Below are 23,401 nucleotides of genomic sequence, written 5' to 3'. Positions count from 1 at the left end.
TTCCAAAAAGTATTGAAAAATAAATAATCACGAAACTACATCGTTTTAAAGTTCCTTGCATATATAGCATGAAACCTTGTTCGTTCTTCTCTCTCTCTCTCCAAATCTAAGCCAAAGCATGTTCTATTCTCAACCCTTCTCTTTCACTCTCACTCAACATTAAGATCCTTTTCTCTTTCAGAGAAACACACAGAAGAAAATTAGAATCCCAATTCCAATTTCAATTTCAATTCCATTTTCAATTTCAGTTTCATTTGGATTGCTCCGGTAGCTTCCGTCCATGGCTGCGACAAAACCCCAACGCACTCCGCAGGAAGTGGAGGACATTATCATCCGCAAAATCTTCCTCGTCTCCATAATCGAAAACACGAACGCAAGCGCAACGGATTCAAGAATCGTGTATTTGGAACTAACCGGTGCGGAGATTCTCAGCGAAGGGAAGGAGCTTTGCCTGTCGCGGGATTCAATGGAGAGGGTTTTGATCGACCGTCTCTCCGGAGACTTTTCTACCTCCGCCGGAGAGGCCGGGGAGTCACCGTTCCAGTACCTCATCGGATGCTACCACCGGGCGCACGAGGAGGGGAAGAAAATTGCGAACATGAAGGACAAGAGCTTGCGCTCAGAGATGGAGGCGGTGGTGAGGCAGGCCAAGAAGTTATGTGTCAACTACTGCCGGATTCATTTAGCCAATCCCGAGCTCTTTCCGAGCCGGAGTGCGGGGGGGTCCGACGCCAATTCACCTCTGCTGCCGCTGATTTTTGCGGAGGTGGGCGGCGGAAACGTGTTCGGGGGCGGCGGTGGAGGGGCCAAGAGTCCGCCGGGGTTTCTGGAGGAGTTTTTCAGGGACCCGGACTTTGACAGCTTGGACCTGATTCTGAAGGGGTTGTATGAGGAATTGAGAGGGAGCGTGATGAATGTGTCTGCTCTGGGGAATTTTCAAGATTCTCTGAGGGCTTTGTTGTACTTGGTTAGGTTTCCCTTTGGTGCCAAGTCGCTTGTGAATCACGAGTGGTGGATTCCCAAAGGGGTTTATGTGAATGGCCGTGCTATTGAAATGACCAGCATTTTGGGTCCCTTTTTCCATATTAGTGCCCTTCCTGATCAGGCGTTTTTCAAGGGCCAGCCTGATGTTGGGTGAGCTTAAGAGTGTGACTTTAGCTTTTTTGAAATTCATGTGTTGATGGGTTTTATTAGTCTTCTTGATTTTCTCATTTTTCTGCATTGGTGAGAGGAGCTGAAGAGAGTAACATTCACGTGATTGTTTGGTATCATTTTTGAAAACTTGGTTAGAGTATACCTGATTAGTTAAACAAATTTGGTTAGAGTGTAAATTGTATGTGCTTTTCTATTCTATGTTTTGGGTTAATGGAATAGAAACAATGGTTATGTTGGTCCTTTTCAGTGAATAATTGGTCTATCGTAATGAAGGAAAGCCACAAAGATATTCCTTGCTTTGGACCTTGAGAAGTATTACTTCGCAAAGCTTCTTAATTTTTAGATATGTTGAGATGTGATACGGCTTCTGCTTTAACGTCTTTATTTTTTAGCGTGTGTTTACCTGATAAGTAGTAATTTCCCTACTCCGACAATAAGAAAACATGAAAAATAGCACTGAAAAAATTCACTTGCATATATTGATTGATATTTATATTTAATTGCCATTATGGATTACCTTCATTTATTATCCTGTATATAGTTGCTTCCTTGAATAAAGAACTACAGTACTGCACTTTAACTAATCTCCCCACATTTGTCATTCTGAACTACATCAAGCTCTCTTTGTGTTTGGTGTGAGATAGTCTTGCTTGCATTTTGTCAAACTTCATTAGTTACTAGGAGGTGGTCCCCTCGTTCCTTCCTTCTTCCTAGTGCATTATAGATATCCATTCATACGTCCTAATTTGTTTTTCTGTTTTTCCAACTTTGTGCATTCTTGATCCAAGAAAATGGCGGAAGAGTGAAGGATTAGCACTCTAATCCCTATTTTTATGAATAAGGGAGATATAAAAATATTGTGCATGAGACTTAGCATTGAAATTCAATTTGGATCTGTGCCTTGGAGTTCAAACATGGAATAATATACTTGGTGTAATGTTTAATGGAGAGACATCAAAGGAAAAAAATAAGATGTACAGGTGGTCTTCTTTGATTTGGAAAAGGCATCTGATTGAATGTCAAAAGAGATTTTGTGGAAGGCCCTAGGCGAGAAAGGAGTTTGTATTGCTTATGTAAGAGCAATCAAGGTCATTTATGAAGTTGAGGGGATCGTTACTAGACTGATAGGACGGTGGTGGATTTTCCTTTAACCATAGGCTACATCAATTGTAAATTTAATCTCTCTATCATATTCTTGAACTTCCTTTATTAGAAAATCCAAGAGCCAATGCCTAGATGTATGCTTTTTACTGTAGACAATATATGTTGGTTGGAGAATCAATGAAGAAAATAAATCGGAAGTTAAAGATGTGAACTTAAGCTTTGGAAGATCATGGATTTTGCATAAGTAGAAGTAAAATAGAATACAATAATAAATAATGTAAGTTTGGTTAGAGACACAACAACCATGGGCCACAGCGTATACGTGAGCACAAGTTAAATGATTTAAGTATCTAGGTTTCATTATGAAGGATGGTGGAGACTTAAATGGAAATCTAAATCATAGGAGATTTTTTGTGGGTCTATAAAAGGGGGGAGGGTGCATCAGGCGTTTTTTTGTAATAAAAAAGTACCACTCAAGTTTTTAGAAAACTTTACCACATTGCCATAAGTGTTGTGATGCTGTACGGAACTGAATTTTGGGCATTAAAAAACCAACAAAAGAATAATCTTAGTTGAGTAGAAATGAGATTGTTGCATTGTGAGTCAGCTTAATAGACAATATGTGAATAGAAATGAATGCCTTTGGCAAAAAGTTGAGATAGGACTTATTATAGATAGAAAGGATAGTATTGTCTTGCCATACATGGTTTGGGTTTGGTTAGAGCAGAAATGCAGAAGTCCAAGTAAGAATAGTAGATAAAGTGGTGGGTAGTACTGTTGTCATAGACAAGAGGGAGAATATAGGTAAAAGAATTGCAATGTAGATCAAGAATTAATCTTTTGACATGATTTATAACTAAACATCATGGCACCCTTTGATTCACGTGGCCAACTTCACTTAATGGGAAAAAAAGGCTCTGTTGTTATTTATTTGCAACCCTATATTCTTGTTCCACTTCTTGCTTACTGTTTCCCTGTTAAAGTGTGTATGTTTACCGCATGAACCTTAGTTCTGAGACTTATTTGTATGGGATACTTAATTCTTTGTTATTTAATCAGGCTCCCCTTTTAACAATTTTTTTCTTTCCTTTGAAATCCAGGCAGCAGTGTTTTTCTGATGCATCAACTAGGCGACCCGCTGATTTGTTATCTTCATTTTCCACTATCAAAACTGTCATGAATAACTTATATGATGGCCTAGCTGAAGTACTGCTCATCCTTCTTAAAAGTACAGATACTCGTGAAAGGGTACTTGAGTATCTTGCAGAGGTGATCAATATAAACGCATCCAGGGCTCATATACAGGTAAATTTCTTTCTTATCTGCATTTTTGTGGTAGAAGTGCAGTGACATAACAAACAAGATAAATTGTGTTCAATTGGTTAGTTCTTATTTTGTTTCATTTTTTTGTCTGCATTCCTTGTTATCACATTCATGCTAAAGTTTACATTTTTTAACTTGTGCCTGTTCTTTTGTTGTAAGTCTTCTGAGAATATGTGACCTTTATTTTATTTTTATTAAAAACAGGTTGACCCTATTACTTGTGCAAGTTCAGGCACCTTTGTAAATCTCAGTGCTGTCATGCTTCGTCTTTGTGAGCCATTTTTAGATGCAAATTTAACAAAAAGGGATAAAATTGATGCAAAATATGTACACTACTCAAATCGCTTGAAGCTAAGGTGAGGGCTTGTGTTGTGGATATTAAAATTCTCGTGGAAGTTTAATGTATCCATCTATTGGTAACTTTTGGCCATGATTCTGTTTTAGTGGGTTGACTGCTCTTCATGCATCATCAGAAGAAGTTGCTGAATGGCTTAATAGTAAAAGCCCAGCTAAGACTGGGGCAACCAGTCAATATAATGATGATCAGAAGCGGTTACAGCAATCCCAAGAGGCCAGTAGTTCCGGTAGTAATAATGCTGGTGAGCTCTCAAATGAAAATTCTGCACGAGCTGAAAAGACGAAATATTCATTTATTTGCGAATGCTTCTTTATGACCGCAAGAGTGCTCAACTTAGGCCTTTTAAAAGCATTTTCTGACTTCAAACATTTAGTTCAGGTAATCACATATGTTTGGTAAAATTGGAAGGTGTTGGTATTATTTTATGGGGGCTAACTATTATTGCTACCTTACTGTTCATCTGGTTTGAATGATTTGTTCTGAAGTTATGTAAGTATGAACGCTGTAGTCATATTATATACAGGATATTTCTAGGTGTGAAGATGCTCTCTCCACACTTAAAGCCATGCAGGAGCGGTCACCCACCCCTCAGGCAGAATTGGATATAAATCGACTTGAGAAAGAAATGGAGTTGTATTCACAGGAAAAACTCTGTTATGAAGCTCAGATTTTGAGGGTCGGTCCTTTTTCTTCCTGCTTTGAAGTTTCTTTCTTGTTATCCATGTTAGATCATGTCCCTATATGACAACAAAATAAGTTGCTTCTGTGCTTGTATTGTGTTTTTTGGGGGAAGGGTGTGGGGTTGAGAAAATCAATTATCTTGCTTAGCTTTATTGTTTCTGTAGCAATAGTAGTTGTACATCTATTGTTATATATAGTATATACAGGTCTTAATCTGCTACAAAAGTAATCTTTTGCAATTTTACTACATCTTTGTATTGTCTCCACGTTCATAGGTCTGTGCTATAGTATAAACAAGACTAAATTGTACAGTACAGTTCACTTAAACTTCGGTTTTAAAAGGTTTATTTAAGATCCTTCTCTCTCCATGTGCTTGTGAGAATCTGTTTCTAAATGAGAAACACCAGTTTTCTCCTTTTCTGCCTTGTCCTTTTTCCTGTAGTTGTTCAGCTATGCCTTCTCTTTTCTACCTGTCTGGTAAAACAGTTGACAATCAAATGACCTCACATGTTATCTCCAGATTAGTCTGTTTCCAAGCGCAGGTAGATTGTTGTCACTTCATATAGAGAGAAGATTTTGCTTTGTAATGTTATTAGGCATCGGCTTGAATGGCCTTCTAGCACATGTATTTACTGAAGTCTGTCAAGGGTTTTCAAATTAGCTACATCTATAACATGCTGCACATATGTTTTTTATGCTCTTTAAGGGAGAGTTTGTAGTATTCTACAGCTGTATTCTTCTACTAAACCTTGTGCTACAGGATGTACATAGACCTATGCAATTTATAAATTTGTATGGTATTATTTATAAACCTTGTGCTTCTCTGTCTACTTTTTTCTTACAGAAGCGTTTCTTAATTTTCTTTTGTGAAATTTGGAGAGTGATAGAACTTAAGCCCTTTTTATTCCCTAGCTAAAAAGCTGACTTGACAGAGGACATGGATGCAATATGATACATACACAGGGATATAGAAAATTATAAGACACAACATAGGTGTAATTTTTTTTTATATATAAAGGCTATCCATTTGAAAGCATCACTGGGAACTGTGGGATCCCAATTAGGTTGACATCCCAAAGCTCAACAATCAGTTGCTGTCAAGAGGGCACAACATAGGTGTAAATTCAATGTATAAAATTAACATAATAAACAAATTGTAAATCAGAAGATAAAATTCATGTTTTACAAATGATCATGAATCTTATAAACACAATACAATTCTAAAATTTATTTAGCTATTGTTGTTTTCCTATCAGTTTTGGTATAAAAAAAAGGTTTATTTGTACCCATTTAGTGCCCGACATTTGATACGCTTAACATGGTTACATTGTACAGATTATGTTATTCTAAATTAAATGTTCACTGGTATTTGATACTTGATTTGTCAATCATATGATGTAGACAAGTTCTTGTTACTTTTAAGTGTTCTTTTCTGACTTGCAAGTTTCAAAATTTAAATATTCTGATTTTGAATTATTGGCTTCACATATTTTCTTAGGATAACACACTTATTCAAAAGGCACTTTCCCTCTATCGCTTGATGATTGTTTGGTTGGTTGGCTTGGTGGGTGGTTTCAAGATGCCTCTACCACCAACTTGCCCTATGGAATTTGCTACCATGCCTGAACATTTTGTAGAAGATGCCATGGAACTTCTAATATTTGCTTCTCGGATTCCGAAGGCCTTAGATGGAGTTGTGCTGGTAGACTTCACCTCAAAAGTGTTTTTTTTCTTGGACTACTTCTTTCTCCTAATTTCTTATGCAAGATAATGAGAATTTATATTGTTCTGCAGGATGAATTTATGAATTTCATAATTATGTTCATGGCCAGCCATGAATTTATCAAAAACCCATACCTGAGAGCAAAGATGGTTGAAGTCCTGAACTGCTGGATGCCTCGTAGGAGGTAACTGGTGTCTTTCTTTTGCGTAAAACTGGACAATTTGCGTCTCATCATCATCATTATTATATTGTGAAAATTTGTTTAGTCTTTAAGCTATATTATTGAGTACATGTGTTCTCCCTGTCCTATTCCCTTTCTGCAGTGGCTCAACTGCGGCAGCCACTTTATTTGAAGGCCACCAACTCTCTCTCGAGTATCTTGTGAGGAATCTTCTTAAACTTTATGTTGACATTGAGTTCACTGGTTCTCACACACAGGTTAGTCTGCATTTTAAGAGTATTGGTGGCATGGCCAACCTATTTTCCCCCTAATGCTGTCAATTTCTAGATTAAGTTGAAGAAAATATAGTTGAGTTGTTGGAAATCTCACCTCTCTTGATTATGTTGAAATGAAACTCAAGCTTGATTGTCAAAATGGGGACCATGTTAGTGTTTCTGTTTACTTAATGATGACTTAAGATGGATAAATAATTGTTTCATTGAAATCCTATGCATGTGAATGATTAGCCAGTCAGAGAAACTAAAGAATTGTATTTCAAACTGCTTCACCAATTTTTTATATGATTAATATTATGCCCCCCCAGTTAATATTTCCTATATATTATTTGATAGTTTGATATTTGATATACATATTAAATATCACGAGGTTCAGTATTTGAAATCATCATCCTTTCTGGGTTGTGTAATACAAGACCGTGCTGATTGTTGTAAATTGTCACTGGTCCATGACAGTTCTACGACAAGTTTAACATCCGCCATAATATTGCGGAACTCCTCGAATACCTGTGGCAAGTCCCTAGTCATCGTAATGCTTGGAGACAGGTAATGAATGAAAGATATTTGATTTTTTTATATCTCATACCGTGCTCAACTTATCCAGTTTTTTTTCTGTATTTAATTTTCTTCCAGATTGCTAAGGAGGAGGAAAAGGGTGTCTATCTGAATTTCTTGAACTTTCTGGTCAATGATAGTATTTATCTTCTAGATGAAAGTCTGAAAAAAATTCTTGAGCTAAAAGAATTGGAGGCTGAGATGTCAAATACGGTTGAGTGGGAGCAACGACCAGCTCAAGAGAGGCAGGAGAGGACCCGGTTATTCCATTCTCAAGAAAATGTCTGTTGACTTTTTTCTTTCAATATATAATTTTGTATTCCCTTGTTTATAAAACCATTTAATAAAGCATTTAATACTAGATACTTTTTTAGATTATTCGAATAGATATGAAGTTGGCAAACGAAGATGTCAGTATGCTTGCATTTACTTCAGAACAGATTACTGCTCCGTTCCTACTTCCTGAGATGGTATTTTTCTCTCTCTTTCCAACTATGACTAGTTATGAATTCCATCATCTCATAAGATAGTTTGTGGCCTAACTATGGTTTTCCTTTAAAAATTAGATCTTCTACTTGCAAGTTTAATCTTATTTTCCCACCTTTTCAAGGTTGAAAGAGTGGCTAGCATGCTCAATTACTTCCTGCTGCAATTGGTAGGTCCCCAAAGAAAATCACTTAGTCTGAAGGATCCTGAGAAATATGAATTTCGTCCAAAGCATTTACTAAAACAGGTTGGCATAAACTATATTTCAAAATCATTTAAATGTTTTTTAGTGGTGAGTAATTATGACAGGAGGGATGCTATGCTATCCTTTGTAATCTGTAGACTTAGTCTAACATGCTTGCAGTAGGATTGATTCTAAAAAATGTTATATTTCATCTTCATTATTCTGAGGAATTTTGAAGAACTTCAATTTTGGACCACTAATGATACAGTTTTGACTTTTGTGCTAGTAATGTGAAAAGCCCACTTAATGACTTGGAGATATAAAATGAATCTCTTTCCCTACCCCACAGCTTAAGTTTTTGTAGAAATTTGGTTCTTGATACGGTAATATCAGTATGACAGTGATTAGGAGTTCTATTAAGATGCATAGCTGATTAAGCTTGGCCTCCCATAGTCCCATTCTTCATTACCACTCAACAATCATTTTGGTTCTCTAAGGATGCAAGTGTTATCTTTGGTTCTTCAACAAGAAAGGCATAAAAATAATTCTTCATTGTCAATTTTGAAATCAAATTGCTCTTTTTAAACTGTTATTTGATGTCAAATATGGTCATTTGATGGATTCGACATAAAAAATGGCCATTGACAGTGACACATATATTATTACTAGACTTGATTTTTCAAAGCAAACTACTAACTTCAGTGTATTTACTTGCAGATTGTGCACATATATGTTCATCTGGCTAGGGGTGACACGAATTCCATCTTCCCTTCTGTGATCTCAAGGGATGGTCGATCATACAATGATCAGGCAAGTTTGTGGGACTTTTGATATATTTCATATTGTTCTCAAGAAATTTTATTTTGTCTGTGTATTGTCATAAGCTAATTTAAACTGACTGGTAATTCGATGCAGTTGTTTAGTGCTGCAGCTGATGTCCTTCGCAGAATTGGCGAGGATGGCAGAATTATACAGGAATTTATTCAACTTGGTGCTAAAGCTAAAGTTGCTGCTTCGGAGGCAATGGATGCTGAAGCTACTCTAGGGGAAATACCTGAGGAATTCCTTGATCCAATTCAAGTGGGTTTTCCACTTCTTTCTGTCTCATAACATGTTCTTTTCCTTCTGGGACCATCACTCTTTGAATAATTGATTTGCCAAGTGTAAAATTTGATAGCATCACTTTTCGTTCTTTGAGGGAAAAATTGCTTTCATTTCTTCCAAAAGCTCTAAAAATTTGTTCGTATTTTGAATAAAGAGATAAGCTAATTCTGGCACATCATACATGTTTTGCATTGCAGTACACTTTGATGAAGGATCCAGTTATTTTGCCTTCTTCAAAGACCACGGTTGATCGTCCTGTGATTCAGAGGCATCTTCTTAGTGATAGTGTAAGTGTATATAGCATTGATCCTTTGTTCCCCATTTTTTTTGTTGAGATACAGAAAGTGGTTCCTTCTTTGGTTTATGCTTTTCCATTTGATTGTTTGTGCAGACTGATCCGTTCAACCGTTCTCATCTTACTGCGGATATGTTGATTCCCAATGATGAGCTAAAAGCCAGAATTGAGGAGTTTGTGAGGTCACAAGAAATGAAAAAACACGGTGAAGCCCTAAACCTACAGACTAACAAGGACACAATTCAGACTACAAATGGGGAAATGTTGATTGATTAGGAAAATATGTCCAATTTCCTAATGGATTTGTGCCCTGCACATAAACTTAAATGTTGAACCTTAATTTCATCGTATTCAATCTTTTCTGGAAAATATTAAGCTGTTATTATAGAACTTGAAGGCTGTAAAGATATTTGGAAGCAATTTTTTCTTTTGATTTAAAAATAAAGGAGGGAGGAAAAAATTAGAGGAAAACAATAGTTTGTATATTGAATAATTTGAGAAATGAATATTTTGAATTAAAGTGTAGAAATATAAATATTTTTTAAATTAAAATTGAGAAAGGTTATATTCAGTAATAATAAAATATTTAAAGAAAAAAAACTAATTAGAGAATAGAAATTTATTAAAGTAAATTTAGTAAGACCAAATAATTGAGAAATAATTTTAAAAGTAATTAATTGGAATAAAAAAATGTGAAGAAATAATTTTTCAAAAATTGAATATATTTAGAAGTAATTATGAAGTGTTATATTGTATTAAAAGAATGTAATATTAGTAGGTGTTTATTATAAATGAAGTACCGATTAAGGAAATTTAAAAAGCTATATAGTATAAATGATTTGTTAAAATTTGTAATGCTTAAAATAATTTGAATGTTACAAATGAAAGAAATAATTGATTAAATAACTAAGTGAGTATTGTCTGTGGATATGAAATGTCGGTAAATAAAATTTGTGTGTAATAAATACGATTAAAGTTATGATATGGATATTGTAATATCTTTTTGAAATTAAACATAAAAATTTTAATAATGAAGTTATGATGAATTGATTATACAAACCAAATATTTACGCAGAACAATCCCAAACAATTTGATTCATTAGAAGACAATATTTATATAGACTATCATGATATTAAAATATTTATATTTATTTTCATCCTTTACAAAAATTAAATGAAAATTTCAATTAATCTTTAACTACATATTTAAATTCTTTTGTTTCTATTTCTAATTTACTTCTTTCCAAATATTATTACATAAAATTATTGATATACTTTATACAAACATATAAACTAAATCCTACGTTAAAAAAAATAAAGCAAGCCAATTTTAAATATACTTATTTACATTAATCCACCTGAACAAAAGTTGAAGTCAATTGAAGATGACCCAGATGGTGATCAATGCAAGTGGTAATATAACTGTAGTGTCCTAAAAAAATACAGAGAAATAGAACAAACAAGGTTCTCTAATTTCTTTATCATATCTTCTGCATTGTGACCACTCAGTTTTTTCTTTTCAAACCAAAGAAAGATGAACTGCAGAGAGTCATGTAGAAAGGGAACTTTTTGAGATGACATCAAAAGATATTCCATTTTGTTGAAGCCTTTCTTGGAGATCAGTTGGACCAAACACAACCCCAGGAGTGTAAACTCCTCCCTTTGGAAGATTGTTTCTTTGGGTGTGAAGAACAAGAGCACATTGAACCATAATTATTGGGGTGGTTACATAACCCATTTCAGGTCCCATTACTCTTGTGATAATTTCTGTGTCAGGTTTTGTGTTTCCCTGTTCATTGCTGAAACCATGTCCAATAAACCACATTTTGAATGAAGCACTTGCAATCTCCTCTTCAGAAGGTCCATTCTTACTGAACCCTCCAAAGGTGAAGATGGAAGGATATTTCAACAGAAGCCATCTTCCAAAAGAGAATCTTCCCAAAATACCAATGAAGATTCCAATCATAATAAATCCAAACAAGTGCAACAAAGATTTTGAGCCTAGTTTCACACCAAAATGAGCTGGCTTCACAGATGACCAGAAGGCTTTTCTTTTCTCAACCATCTCTTCACTCTCATTCAACCCAGGAAGACCATGAGGGGATTCAGTTAGAGTTGAGAGTGTTCTTCCAACAAGAGTTGCATCTGCTGAAGGTAGTGTTACCCCCCAAAGGCCAATTTTCTTCTGGTGTTCTATTATTTCTCCCTTAGGTGGAGGCCCAGGAATCTGCAACCATGCATGGGAAATCAAAGTTGCCAAAATGATACACAATATGAAAAATATCATACATAGAGGGAATAACAGATAATAAAAATTGGGCAACTAGTTTAATCATATCATAATTCATCATCAGGTGATATGAATCAGTGAGTTTAATAACTGTCAGTGTAAAAGTTTACACTGTCAAGCAAACAGGAAGCAATCTTAATACAACTTTCAAGTAAACCTCAACTCTCTTATCAAGATTGTATCATCATGGTATCATACCATTAATGTATATAAGAACCTTTAACCTTTAACCTCAAATTCTAAGACTAAACAAACTTCTTATATAATACATGTGACAATTTGTGATTGGAAGACAGTGTAAAAAGGTTGTACCTACAAGAATTATTTCTTCCTTCTAATCTTGTTCATTCCTCCCTTCTGCAGGTATGATTTCCACTGAACAAATCTCAGATGCTAAAACTGATCTAATTATCTATTGCTACTCAGAATCCCAACAAACAAGAAAAATGAAAACACATGAAATGGAAATTAAATTCAAGTGAAATGATGAACCTCTCCAATTATCTATTACTACTCAGAATCCCAACGAACAAGAAAAAAGAAAACACTTGAAATTGAAGTAAATTCAAGTGAAATGAACCTATTCTGTCACATCATATCATACCTTGGGTTTTACTCTGATGACTCTAGGCTGTTCCATCTCCTTCAAATCCTTAACAGCCATAACCGCAGACTCAAAAGTCCCAAAATTCCCCACAATCCTCTTCTCCGACTCCAAGCCCAGGTAGGCCTCCACCCTGTTGGGCCGGGCCGGGCCCACCCACTGCCTCGAGTGGAACAAAAACCCCATCTCCGCGGGCACCGAGTCGAACCCACATGCCGAAACCACCAAAGTTTCGTTCTTCACGGCCTGCGCGTGGTACTCACGCTCCACGCGCTCCATGAACTCGGTCTCGCCGGTGATGTCGAGGTAGTCGCAGCCGGCGGCGACACACGCGGCGACGACGGGCTCGCCGTGGAGGCGGAAGGGGCCGACGCAGTTGAGGAGGAGGCGCGCGCGGCCGCAGAGCTCGCGGAGGGAGGCGGCGTCGGCAGTGTCGGCGGCGAGGATGGGGATGGGAGGAGGCGGATTGGGCCTGGCGGCCCAGTTGAGAGCTTGGGCCAATTTGGAGGGGTCGCGGCCCGCTATGGCGAGGGAGTTGAAATTGTTTAGGAATTTTAAAGCTTCTTTGAGAACTTGTTTGCCGGTGAAACCAGAAGCTCCGAGGATTACGATGTCGAACTTTGAGGTTGCCATGTCTTTTTCTCTCTCACTTCTCACTTTCACTTCACTTCTACTTTCTTTGTTTTTTTGCAAGAGAATTTTTAATGGTTAAAAAAACACAAAACTTAGATATCATACCCTTTGCACATTTTATTTATGAGAATAAATCTATTTTTCTATACATGCGTCCAATATTTCAATTATCATTTTATTGAATTTATATAACACATTTTTATTAGAAATTGATTCTTTGTATGTCGATTTCTGTGCGTTTCTTTTACGTTTTAAAATGTAGTTAAAAATATCTATTAGTTTGTATAATAATTTAAAATATTTTTTAACACATGTAAATTGCTAAATTTATTATTAATAAATATAGTTGTGAATTTATGATTAGTTTTATATAGGTTGTTTAAAAGAGTGGTTACGTTTCAAACAATAATGTAAATTGTTTAGTCAAGAGTGATTAATATTCAAATTTTAGTTAAGAGTGATTGTGTTTCAAATATTACTTGGTTTTTTAGTCATGAGTGGTTGTATGTCCAAATAATACTTGGGTTGTTTTAACTAGAAGTGGATAAGATCTAAGTAACACTTGTTTTATAACTTCAGAACGTAGTCTGCCTAATGGAACTTGATCAATAATTGGACATTATATACCTTTGCATAGTAACCAATATAAAAATTTATTCTGTAAACCTTTTTTACCTTAAGGTGATTTGGATGGTATGTTGTATAAACTACTTTATCGAAAGAGTGAGAACTTTTAAAATGTCAAGTTTTTATAAACATTTTTTTATAGATTATTTATCATATTTCGTGTTTATCATTACTTGTGAAATACAACTTTACAAAAATTATCAAAAGTTTAATACTCAATTCAACTCTTTCTTCTTATGTATTTTATCAGTTTTACACTTTAATATGTGTTTTCTTGAATAAATAAACAATCATATACCCAAAAACCTTCTATGAGTTCTTAACGTATGTTGAATAAAATAACAATGCGCTTAATCAATTAATGGTTAACTTAGATATAATCAAAGTCGTAAGAATTTAACTTATGTATTTTAGTTAATATATATTTGATAAAAATTAATGTTCTTATAAATAATCTTAATCATAGAAACAACGTCTAACACACATTTTACAAATCAATTAGTCGTGAAAATAAATCAAGAGCGTGAGCAACGTAAAAGCAAATTAATCTAACCAATTTACATGTGAAATATATTTACATTAGTGAAAGTCCCAATGATTATAGTGTAAAATATACTTGTTTTGAGCCATGAAAAAGAATGCTCCAACATACATGTATCTTGCTTGACTAGTTCTTGAAGTTCACACAAGTATTGGCATTATTTGCTTTTACTTTTAAAAAAATAAAATTAAACTATTTAAAAATAATTTAAAAAATATAAACTTAGATAAAATATTAATTTTAAAGTATAATCCAAATAAAATTATAAAATAAAATATTAGTGCAAATAAATTTAAATAAATTGCCTCACAAAGTTTAAGTCTAAAAAAAATTAACTTTTTAAAGAGAAACGACTCTAATTTAATAAATTTAAACGATAAATATAATATATAAAATAAAATTTTAAACAATTTTTTAATAGTTAATATTTTTTCACCAATAACTTTATTTTAATCACTTATTTTTTATTAAAAATATTTAAATAAAATTTACTACCATCCGTTAGTTCAATAAAGTTAAAGATCATGATATAAACTCATCCTATTGACAAATGGATAATTAAAATATATCCATATATCATCCTTAAATATTTATTAAAGATATTTATTACAAATTTTATCTAAAAATATTATGATACCATTTGTTTTATTATCCATACTTACAACTACCTTATACAGTGTTAATTATAATCTCTTTAATCTCTCATTTTATCATTAAGCTATGTAAGTATAATGTTTTAAAATTGAGGGGAATTTACGAACGATGTTAAAAAAAATAACACAATCTTTGAATATTTTGTAAGTCTTCATAAAATAATTATTTCATTTATATTAATATTATATATTCATAAGTATATAAATTTTATCGTTTATTTTAATATTTTTTTTATAATATGTTTCGTGATTTACATATTGTGAATATTAAATTATTAGTTTTTAAGTTTGTTTTTATTGTTATACTCAAGGTAAAACTTTTTTTAAAAAAATACTCAAATTTAAGATTAAAAAATGTTTTTTTTAGCATTTCTTTCTAATTTATACTAATATGCAATTAAAGTACAAGTACTTTGTAGTATTATACAAGTCAATTCAGGTAGTCCAATCTTTAACAAAGAGAATACAAAACTTAAGAAATCACCACAACATGATTGATGTCGACATAAACATAATCTACCAAATGGAGAAAACTAATTCTCTTCAATACCAATTTTATTTATAAAGTTGACCAAATTTCCATGTATATTATGAGTAAAATTATAAAATAAGCTAAATCATATTGAAAAAGAATAAAACAAATTTAATTTGGATCGACCAAATAATTCTAATTTTAAAATGCAAAATATAATATTATTTTATGAAAACATATATAGGTATATATATATATTAAAAAATTTACATTTAAAATTATTACTTTTTTCTTTTAAATTGAGTATTATAGGTTTTACAGACAACGAACGGGTCCAATTTTTAAAATATTTTATTGTGTTATCTCTATTATAGATATTGTATTATAAACATACAATAATTATAATTTTATTGAATTAATATATAACTTAAATTTACAAAGAAAATACTAATTTAGAGTTCGATACTTTTATAATAATAATTTTTAATTAACAAAATTAAATGTTTGTGGATAGAATTTTTTATCCATTTAAAATATAAGTTGGAAGGATAAATTTTGTATTTAATTTAATGGATCAATAATTTTTTGTGAGTAATTGAAGAAATATTGTGAGGAGTTTGTATTTTCTTAAAAATACAATTGTATAGAATGGAAGGAATATAAATACATTTAAGATATTTATTAAGAAATTAATGATATATAGTTTGATGAGATTTGGAAGCACAAAGATATAAAATAGTAGTTCTCCAATTGTGTTGTGTGTGTTTAACCTAAGAAGCCAAATTCCCAACACCAAACTAGTTACCTCAGTGTTTGGTATCGTGATTGGTCTCTTCTCACATCATCCCCCACCTACTACGTTTCAGAAGTCCACACCACCAAAAACTCTCTTCCATTCTCACCTACCTAACCTTTTTCCCATGCTTCAACCCCCATTTCTCTTTCTTTCTTAACTCTTCCTTCATCTTTGTCAACTTTCTGCAACCACAATTCACTTTCTCTCTGTGTTTTTCTCTCCAATGGAGTCCAAGCTCCTCAGAATCACTCACTCGGTTCCTTCCACACCCACATGCGCCTTTCATCCTAAGGCTCGCAAGCCTTCGATTTCCTTCAACCCCACTTTGGATTTTGCTCCAAAAAGCAATCTTTCTTTCCGGGCACACGCGGCTTCCATTGAGTAAGAGACCTTAAATCATCTGCATTCACTGGGGGTTTCTTAAGTTTCAAGTTTTAATCTGAAAGTTTCGATTTTTTTCATCTGGGTGCTTGTAATTGGGATTGTGTTTGGAATTCATGATCATGGTTTGGAATTCATGATCATGGTTTGGGATTCAATGGGACTTGGTGGATTAGCAAAGGGGAAAGTGAATGATGGGATTGGGTTCGTTTATGTGTATGTGTATGATCAGTCACGTCAATTGTCTTTTTTTTTTCTCAAATTTTAAGGTTTGCTAAGAAGGGGGTTAAAACACTTTTTTTTTTTATTACTTGAGGATGTAATTTTATGATGAAACTATTTTTTTATTCTTTATGCAGTTTGTGCTTTTCTCTTCATTGAATATTTTATGAATAGGATATGCATGGATAGTGGGAATGGGAATTTTTTTATACTATTATCAACCAATCTGAGATTACCACGAGAAACAGGTTTTTCCATTCTATTGTATCTAAAATTTTTACTTGTAGTATAACTATTCATGATGCATAGAAATAAAATTTATATATATTTTTTATTGGTTCATATTTATAGTGATTTTTTATTCTTCTTTTGTTATGCTTTCAATGATTGGTTCTCAAGTGAGAACAGTGAGGTTGCAAATGGTGTCTTCCCCCATCATTTTTCTCTTTATATATATATTGTTTAGTCATATTTTAAAGGTATCCTATTTCTTCTGTGTAGGTCAGTGCCAACAAAGAAAAGAATTGATGAGAGTGAATATCTGACCCTTGATCAGATAAGGCATTCTCTAATTCGTCTAGAAGATAGCATCATCTTCAGTCTCTTGGAGCGATCACAATACGCTTACAATGAAGATACATATGATCCTGATGTCTTCTCCATGGATGAATTTCATGGATCATTGGTGGAGTACATGTTGAGGGAAACTGAGAAGCTTCATGCCAAGGTGTGAACCTGAGCTTATTTTTTATAAGCTAACTGAATGTTGTTGATGTATGAAACTAGCTTAAGATGTGCATCACAAAAAAATCTATATTGAATTTCTTCCACCAAAAGCCTCCAACTTGTCCCTACCAATTTTTAACAGTAAAAAGAAACTATATTTAAACCCTTTTACTCAATTGATAAGCTATTTTAAGTGTTTCTTCCTATCATATTGTCCCCAAAATTTCATTAATGGTTTGTAAATTCATGCCTACTTTGTTCTGATGTGCATCCAAATTTTCATCCACAGACCTAACTGCAATAAGTCTTGTCTCTCATTTTCCAAATATTATTGGCTTCAGAAGTATTGAAAAGTTTTCTTTAAAAGAATGATAATGTGAATGTTAATTTCACTGACTGAATTTCCATTCCACTGAAGGTGGGCCGGTACAAGAGCCCTGATGAGCATCCATTCTTTCCCGAAGGCCTACCTGAACCAATGTTACCACCATTGCAGTACCCTCAGGTACAGAATGTTCCATAGCAGTAATCAAGCTTGTACTGTTAAGATTTTCTGTTTGCTGCTAAGTTTATTATGTTCACTTGCACAGAACTACACTTTCAGGTAGATGGAATAACAATGTGTAGAACTTTTTGAATTCCTTCTGTCCAAGTCCATTCGTATCACTAGTAGTGAGATTAGCTGTGTAGGCACAAAGATGATATGTCAATTACTCAATTCATGCTTTGTATAGATTTTTAAAACTGATCGAAACTGGCTTATAAAAGGTTAATTGTAAAGAAACAGTTCCTTATAGAAGTATAATCACTGTAAGATGTGGTCCTTTTTGATGAATTGAAATGACAGTTTTCTCTTTTCAATAATGATGAAATTGAAACATTTTAGTTACATGAAAAGGGAAAAAATGTACAGTAAAGTTGCCCAGTAAAGTTAATTGTAAAACGAGTGTAAGGAAAATCACTTAACTGTTAATTGAAAAAATTACAGTTTAATTCTTTCTGTGCTTCTTATATGCTTAATGGATTTAAAATAATGGTTGGCCAATGGATGCCATGCCTCATGAGAGTAGTCCTTAGTTGTCAGTTTTGGAATACTGTGTGGACCGTGTCCATGTACCAAAATAAATTGGTGCTGTATCTTTCTTGTGCTAATTGCTTCTTCTCTGAATTTGTGTCATGTATGAATAGGTGTTGCACCCTGTTGCCGAGTCAATTAATATAAACGATAAAGTATGGAGCTTGTACTTTAGAGTTCTCATCCCACAAATAGTTAAGCAAGGAGATGATGGTAACTCTGGATCTAGTGCTGTTTGTGATGTAACATGCTTGCAGGTAACATTTTAGTTTCCTTTTAGTTGAGTTCATTTCTAAATTCAAATGGTTTCCAGGGCTTGTACCACATTTTATTTTCAATTATTTAATTTACTTCAAGGTATCTCAAAGCATACTGTTCTATCATATGTGAATCTATCTCTACCATCATTTCATATTCTATTTTAATTCCTCTTTGGTAATTAACTTTATAGTACATGTGCTATGTGAAGCCCAATTGATTTGATATTTCTGAAAATCTTTCACTGTAATGAAGAAAAAAAGCTGACCATCATTAAAATAAGATCAACTAGTGGGACAGTCTCAATCGAAGGAAACAGTGGCAGGTTTTGTTTGTCTGTTTACTCTTGCTTAGATCATCTCATTCTCTCCAAGATGCACAGACCTTGTTTGGATATCTGCACTGAAGTGATTGTCTACCATAGAAAATAAGCCATATTCTGCCCCGTGAAAGAAAAAATAAAGACCAATTGTAAGAGTTGGAAAACTAATATGATACCCATTAGGCCATTCCAACACAAGCCTGTAATATCTTTCATGTTTTGGCATGCCAATTATAAATTTTATGAACTGGGATTGGTGGAAATCATTGTAACTTGCAAGTTTACTTGGTCAACATGTATCATGCTTTATTCTGAAAAAGTTCACCAATTTCACTGCCTCAATTTAGTAAGTTATTGAGATTGTAATGATAAATTCTGGCTCTTATATTGATGGAAACTTGTTTTTTGTTATGACTGCACAGGTTCTTTCAAAAAGAATTCATTATGGAAAGTTTGTAGCCGAGGCGAAATATCAAGCTTCTCCTGATGCATATAAATCTGCCATTTTCGCTCAGGTACAATACAAAATACCCGCCACAAGGCCAGGCTCCAATACAATTCATGTTACTTATTTACTTACAGGAATTCATACCATCAACTGTAAATCTGCTTCACATTGAAAACATTTTATCCAATTAGTCATAAACTGACCATGCTAAATTTTGTGTCAAAAGTTTTTCTTGTCATGCATAATAAATCTGTTTGGTTTCTGGTAAATGGTACTGATTTTGATGGAAATCTGCTTCAAAGTGGAAACATTTCATTCAAATAGTGGACAAACTTCTGGTTTTAGTTTTTGTGTCATAAGTTTTTCTTGTAATGTATGGTAATAAATCTGTTTGGTTTCTGATAAATGGTAACCTTCGTTCTCATTTTTAAGTATAAAAGAGGCTAAATTCATACATGTTAATAACATCAGTTAGTTTCATTAAATTTTACTATTTTTCTAACATTATTAAAATCCCCTTGTTCTTAATCTCGTAAAACAAAAAAGTACATAGATAATAATGCAACCAAATGTTAGAAAAAGTATCACTAAATGGAGTAAAAGCAGTTTGAATTTGCTTATATTTGAGAGTAAAAAGGTTTTTTTATTTTGCTATAAACAAAAACAGTACTGATTTTGATGGACATGCTCACAAGTTTCAAGTGTTTTACAACCTTAGTATATGGCTAAGGGGCAATTTTCAGGTTGTTTTCATTTTTCTGCAAAAGCTTGGTTCTTTGTATGATCAACTTTTATTATCATGGTGATTTTTCAGGACAAAGAAAAATTGATGGAATTGCTTACATACCCTGAAGTTGAAGAGGCAATTAAGAGGAGAGTTGACATGAAGACCAAGACTTATGGGCAAGAAGTGATTATAAATTTGAAGGAACATCGAACTGAGCCAGTCTACAAAATAAATCCAAGACTGGTTGCTGATCTTTATAGTGATTGGATCATGCCTCTGACAAAGGAAGTTCAAGTTGCTTATTTATTGAGAAGGTTGGATTGAACATAACAAGTACCTTTTCAATCACATTGTTCATAGGGTATTATATTTTCTAGGAAGTGATGCTTGCAATGGCTGATTTCTCTTCAATCATGACTATAAACCTTAGCTTTTGTAATTAACATATGAGGAAGTTCATTTTGGATTCTTATATATAATAATTGATGCCATCTTTTATATTGTATTTTTCTTGTGTTGAAATCCATGTAACTTCATTTTTAGTGTTACATCATAGTAAAAGGAAGTGAATAGTTTGTTAAATGTTAGATGTTTTATGTTTCAATTGTAATTTTCTGGAGAGATGACAGTTAAAAGTTACAATATTGATGGCATGAACATAGTTGGTTTTTTCATGGTGGATGCAAGAGAGCATCATCCAACCTTATAATGTCAATTGCACTGTGTTTTCTTTATGTGTGTACCCCAAATGACTCTCTATGATAATCAAAGGACAACAACAACATGTTTCATGATTGTTCCCAAGCATGATCTAACATCATAATTATCCAATTCAAATTGTTCACCAACTTCAATCAAAATTGCAACCAAAAGATATAGGTAGAAAAGAAACACTTTTTAAATAATTGATGCCCTTTAATTCAAACTCCACTAAAGTCAAAGAAATAAGCAATATCATCACACCTTGCTACTTGCACATCAATTATGATCCCATCACATGGATGAAAATTAGGTTTTGGGAGATGAAATTGGCCCATGAAACAAACATCATCATACTATCTATGCCTATTATGTATTTTTAATCATAGAGTATAAGCATGGAGAATCTAATTTTTTTTTATATCTATATCTCATCACAAACCAATATGAATGTTATGTTTGCTACATTTTTACAAAACCTAATTTAATAGACATAGTTATGATGACTTTGTAATTGATGGATGATGTAATTTTTTTATACATATATGTATAACGTATCACTACAAGAAAATTATTAAATAAAAATAAATTTTAAAAATAAAACATAATTAGTTACGATATTAACTAAATTAAATATTTTAAAAATTAAAAAAATATTGGTATCTAAAGTAATTTTTATTATTAATAAATAATTTTTAAATTGGTATCTAATTAGTTAAAAGTTTTAGCCAGTTCTAAAGTTGGTGGCTAAAACTTTGATAGTTAATTAAATTTAAAACTATTTGTTAATAATATAAATTATTTTAAATACTAATAATATTTTTAATCTTTAAAATAATATTTAGTTTACTTAATATAATAATTAATTATTATTTTTTAAAATTAGTTTTTATTTAATAATTTTCTGATAATGTATAGCTATGTAGCACAGACACAGATACTGATACGATACGAACACGGAGATACGTAAAATCTTTAAAATGTAGGACATGGGGACACAGATCTATATATTATATAATTATGAATTATATAAATTGACAATAAAAATTTATGTGCACAAGTATGTTTCAGATTATTTTTTGGAGCAGAAAGATGTTTTTCATGACTGGTTCACAAGAATTTGTTTCTTATTTTTATAATCATAATAACAATTTATACAATAAAGTTTGAATTTTTATAAAATTAATGTATTTTTCCTTTTTAAAATTGTGTTAAAACCGTATTAGAATGGTCAGAAATCTAACAAATACTTTTTGAATTGGATACTTCACGGATACGTGTCATACGAGTATCGGTGTCCGATACAACACGTCATTTAAAAGGAGTGTCTAAGCTTTCATAGATGTATAGTGATTAAAATTCATTTGATAAACTAAAAAAATTGTGACCTAACCTAACCCATTTGAAAGTAAAAGTTTGGAAAAATTCACAAGTCATAGCCATGGCATAATATTATGATTTTGATTACTTTTGTATTTTAGAAAGATCCAAATCATGCATACCTTTCTCCCCAAAGTTCCCATGTGGAATACAGCAAAAGTAAGACATATAAATATATATATATATATATATATATATATATATATATTAAAATTTAAGAAATAGGTATGAGACAGCAAAGTTTGCATATGATATTAATGTACTTGTTGTGTTGTGATATGGTGATTTTAGGAAAAGAAGGACCACTTTCATGGCTAAAGAAGAAAAAAGTGTTATTGTCAACTAACACATGCAACACCAAAAATAATTAATTAATAAAAATTACAAGATAAGGATTGGAATATAATATCATTTTTTATCCACCTGTCAAATTCACACACCTTCATTCATTTCTTAATAATTACTTTTACTTCTTCATTAAGTATATTCTATAAATATTTTTCTTTCTAATGTTCAAATATATTTTTCTCATGATGAAAAAAAACTATCCAACATTGGGATAAGTACTATTTTAAATATGTTGATAATGTAAAAGTATTTTCTTTCCCATTCTAATAGTAAAAAATAATTTTTAAAAATAAAATATTATATTTTAATAATAAATAAAATTATTAAGTAAATGAAACTGGTGTTAAGTGTCATTATTCTTTCTTATCTTAATTAACCTTGTATAGTAAAGAGATATAAATGTTAATATTTAATTTTATTAAAATGGAAAGTATTAGATAAAGCAATAACAAAATATGAAATAAAATTGAATTGCAATTGAACTTTTCCTCTCTTATTTTTTTTTTCAAACCTTAAATTTACTTTACATTTAAATCATTCAAAGTCATCTCTTAACAACAATAAAGCTTCTAATGAATATACTTTAATAATTAATTTCGTAATCATCAAATTATATCCTTTCAATCACTAATATAAAGTTAACCAACTAACAAATCTAAATATATTCCTTAATTTAGAATTTAGAATGATTAAACACATTGATTCAAATTTAGAATACTTTCTACTTAATATGCAAATATCAAAACATAACATTAGAGATATTTCAAACATTAAC

At 32.4% G+C, this 23,401-nt stretch overlaps 3 protein-coding genes across 3 annotated transcripts; 2 read left to right on the top strand and 1 right to left on the bottom strand.

The window, feature by feature from the left end:
- Positions 1 to 47: 47 nt before the first annotated feature.
- On the top strand, positions 48 to 9,814 carry LOC137836939 (probable ubiquitin conjugation factor E4). The gene is made up of 16 exons (XM_068645741.1): positions 48 to 1,134; positions 3,360 to 3,564; positions 3,787 to 3,938; positions 4,027 to 4,318; positions 4,464 to 4,616; positions 6,120 to 6,323; positions 6,416 to 6,528; positions 6,668 to 6,782; positions 7,257 to 7,346; positions 7,434 to 7,637; positions 7,730 to 7,825; positions 7,966 to 8,088; positions 8,743 to 8,835; positions 8,941 to 9,105; positions 9,327 to 9,416; positions 9,521 to 9,814. The coding sequence occupies exons 1-16, from the start codon at positions 281 to 283 to the stop codon at positions 9,698 to 9,700; spliced, it is 3,129 nt and encodes a 1,042-aa protein (XP_068501842.1). The 5' UTR covers positions 48 to 280; the 3' UTR covers positions 9,701 to 9,814.
- Positions 9,815 to 10,752: 938 nt separating this feature from the next.
- On the bottom strand, positions 10,753 to 13,060 carry LOC137836938 (probable mitochondrial saccharopine dehydrogenase-like oxidoreductase At5g39410). Its single transcript, XM_068645740.1, has 2 exons — positions 12,319 to 13,060; positions 10,753 to 11,651 (listed from the first exon to the last, which is right to left on the bottom strand). The coding sequence occupies exons 1-2, from the start codon at positions 12,949 to 12,951 to the stop codon at positions 10,974 to 10,976; spliced, it is 1,311 nt and encodes a 436-aa protein (XP_068501841.1). The 5' UTR covers positions 12,952 to 13,060; the 3' UTR covers positions 10,753 to 10,973.
- A 2,910-nt stretch (positions 13,061 to 15,970) lies between these two features.
- On the top strand, positions 15,971 to 20,704 carry LOC137836937 (chorismate mutase 1, chloroplastic). Its single transcript, XM_068645739.1, has 6 exons — positions 15,971 to 16,421; positions 17,145 to 17,370; positions 17,788 to 17,874; positions 18,558 to 18,701; positions 19,447 to 19,539; positions 20,287 to 20,704. The coding sequence occupies exons 1-6, from the start codon at positions 16,264 to 16,266 to the stop codon at positions 20,521 to 20,523; spliced, it is 945 nt and encodes a 314-aa protein (XP_068501840.1). The 5' UTR covers positions 15,971 to 16,263; the 3' UTR covers positions 20,524 to 20,704.
- The last annotated feature ends 2,697 nt before the right edge of the window (positions 20,705 to 23,401 follow it).

Source organism: Phaseolus vulgaris, chromosome 4 (assembly GCF_000499845.2).
Source record: "Phaseolus vulgaris cultivar G19833 chromosome 4, P. vulgaris v2.0, whole genome shotgun sequence".
Classification (NCBI taxonomy): domain Eukaryota; kingdom Viridiplantae; phylum Streptophyta; class Magnoliopsida; order Fabales; family Fabaceae; genus Phaseolus; species Phaseolus vulgaris.
The sequence above is the reverse complement of the archived record's forward strand: the minus strand, read 5'-3'. Positions and strand labels throughout refer to the sequence as shown.